Source organism: Procambarus clarkii, chromosome 22 (assembly GCF_040958095.1).
Source record: "Procambarus clarkii isolate CNS0578487 chromosome 22, FALCON_Pclarkii_2.0, whole genome shotgun sequence".
In the NCBI taxonomy this organism is placed as follows: Eukaryota; Metazoa; Arthropoda; class Malacostraca; order Decapoda; family Cambaridae; genus Procambarus; species Procambarus clarkii.
The window spans coordinates 33762972-33764726 of NC_091171.1; the positions used below are offsets into that span (position 1 = coordinate 33762972).

Sequence of the window (1755 nt, forward strand, 5' to 3'; positions counted from 1 at the left end):
TGTCCCAGAGAAGAGCTTCACACTGTCACTGCTGGACAGATAATTGCAACTCCAATAATTTATGCTAATCTCTCTCTCATTTGCTAATTACGTGCGTATCGAGGCCCGATAAGCGGCGTCATAAACCACCTGGCAACTATCAATTCCACTTCCGCCTGCGTATATCTGACACAGCGGGGCGATAACAAGGCTGCCATTACGTTTAATAACATGCTGTAATTAGATATTACGGCCTACATTAATTAAACATAATGGCGGTATAGGAGTTCGGGGTGGAGATTGAGGGTCGGTCCTATAATGTAAGAGACAGTCCTGTGTACACCTGGGAAATAGTAGTACAGGCGTAAGGGTCAAGATTGAAGGTCCTGTTACCTATCAGATGGTCCTACCTTGAGGTGCTTCTAGTTACACCTGTGGAATTTGGCGCAGAAACGATCGAGTGACTTGCAGAGGACCCAACACAGGAGAGGACCCAACACAGCCAGGGACCCAACACAGGAGAGGACCCAACACAGGAGAGGACCCAACACAGGAGAGGACCCAACACAGGAAAGAACCCAACACAGGAGAGGACCCAACACAGCCCAGGGACCCAACACAGCCAAGGGACCCAACACAGGAGAGGACCCAACACAGCCAGGGACCCAACACAGCCAAGGGACCCAACACAGGAGAGGACCCGACACAGGAGAGGACCCAACACAGCCAGGGACCCAACACAGCCAGAGACCCAACACAGGAGAGGACCCAACACAGCCAGGGACCCAACACAGCCAGGGACCCAACACAGCCAGGGACCCAACACAGGAGAGGACCCAACACAGGAGAGGACCCAACACAGCCAGGGACCCAACACAGCCAGGGACCCAACACAGCCAAGGGACTCAACAGAGGAGAGGACCCAACACAGCCAAGGGACTCAACAGAGGAGAGGACCCAACACAGGAGAGGACCCAACACAGCCAGGGACCCAACACAGCCAGGGACCCAACACAGCCAAGGGACTCAACAGAGGAGAGGACCCAACACAGCCAGGGACCCAACACAGCCAGGGACCCAACACAGCCAGGGACCCAACACAGCCAGGGACCCAACACAGCCAAGGGACTCAACAGAGGAGAGGACCCAACACAGCCAGGGACCCAACACAGCCAAGGGACTCAACAGAGGAGAGGACCCAACACAGGAGAGGACCCAACACAACACACACCAGCATCCGTCACACTACCTTCCCGCTCCTCCCCCTCACTACCCCCTACCCCCCACCCCACCCCAGTTCTTTTTATGGGCGTGGGACGCTATACATGTGTCACGCCCGACCTCTGGCCAGACGGGCGTGACCAGAGGGGCGGGCGGGCGTGGGGGGTCGGCGCCAAAGGGGGAGGGAGGAAGGCTGGGACTTTGGGAGTTGTGAAGGTTAATATACTAATCGAGAAATTGTATAAAAGTCATTCATGCTTTGGAGCCTAATCGGAATGCTCAACTTACGAGGTCTGTAGCCGCGAAGCTCTTAAGATTTTAAGAAGCTCGTATCCTCTCTGTCTCGACCTGTCCTCACACTTAATGCCACTTTTGACGCTGTCGTCAAAATTACAGTGTTTGTAATTTCACTAAAAGCACCGTATTATTGACGCAATAGAAAGTTAAGCAAGTCCCAGCTGTGTCTGGGTACAAGTGACAGGATGAACAACCCAGCGGGTTTTCTTCCTATTGGGGAGTGTTGTACATGCTGCTATGGCGGTGTGTCCACTCACA

General features: G+C 53.9%; 1 protein-coding gene across 1 annotated transcript; it reads left to right on the forward strand.

The window, feature by feature from the left end:
- The first annotated feature begins 251 nt into the window (after positions 1-251).
- LOC138367495 (serine/arginine repetitive matrix protein 5-like) lies at positions 252-1470 on the forward strand. The gene is made up of 2 exons (XM_069329168.1): positions 252-257; positions 430-1470. Exons 1-2 carry the CDS (start codon positions 252-254, stop codon positions 1468-1470), a joined length of 1047 nt encoding a protein of 348 aa, XP_069185269.1.
- Positions 1471-1755: the final 285 nt, after the last annotated feature.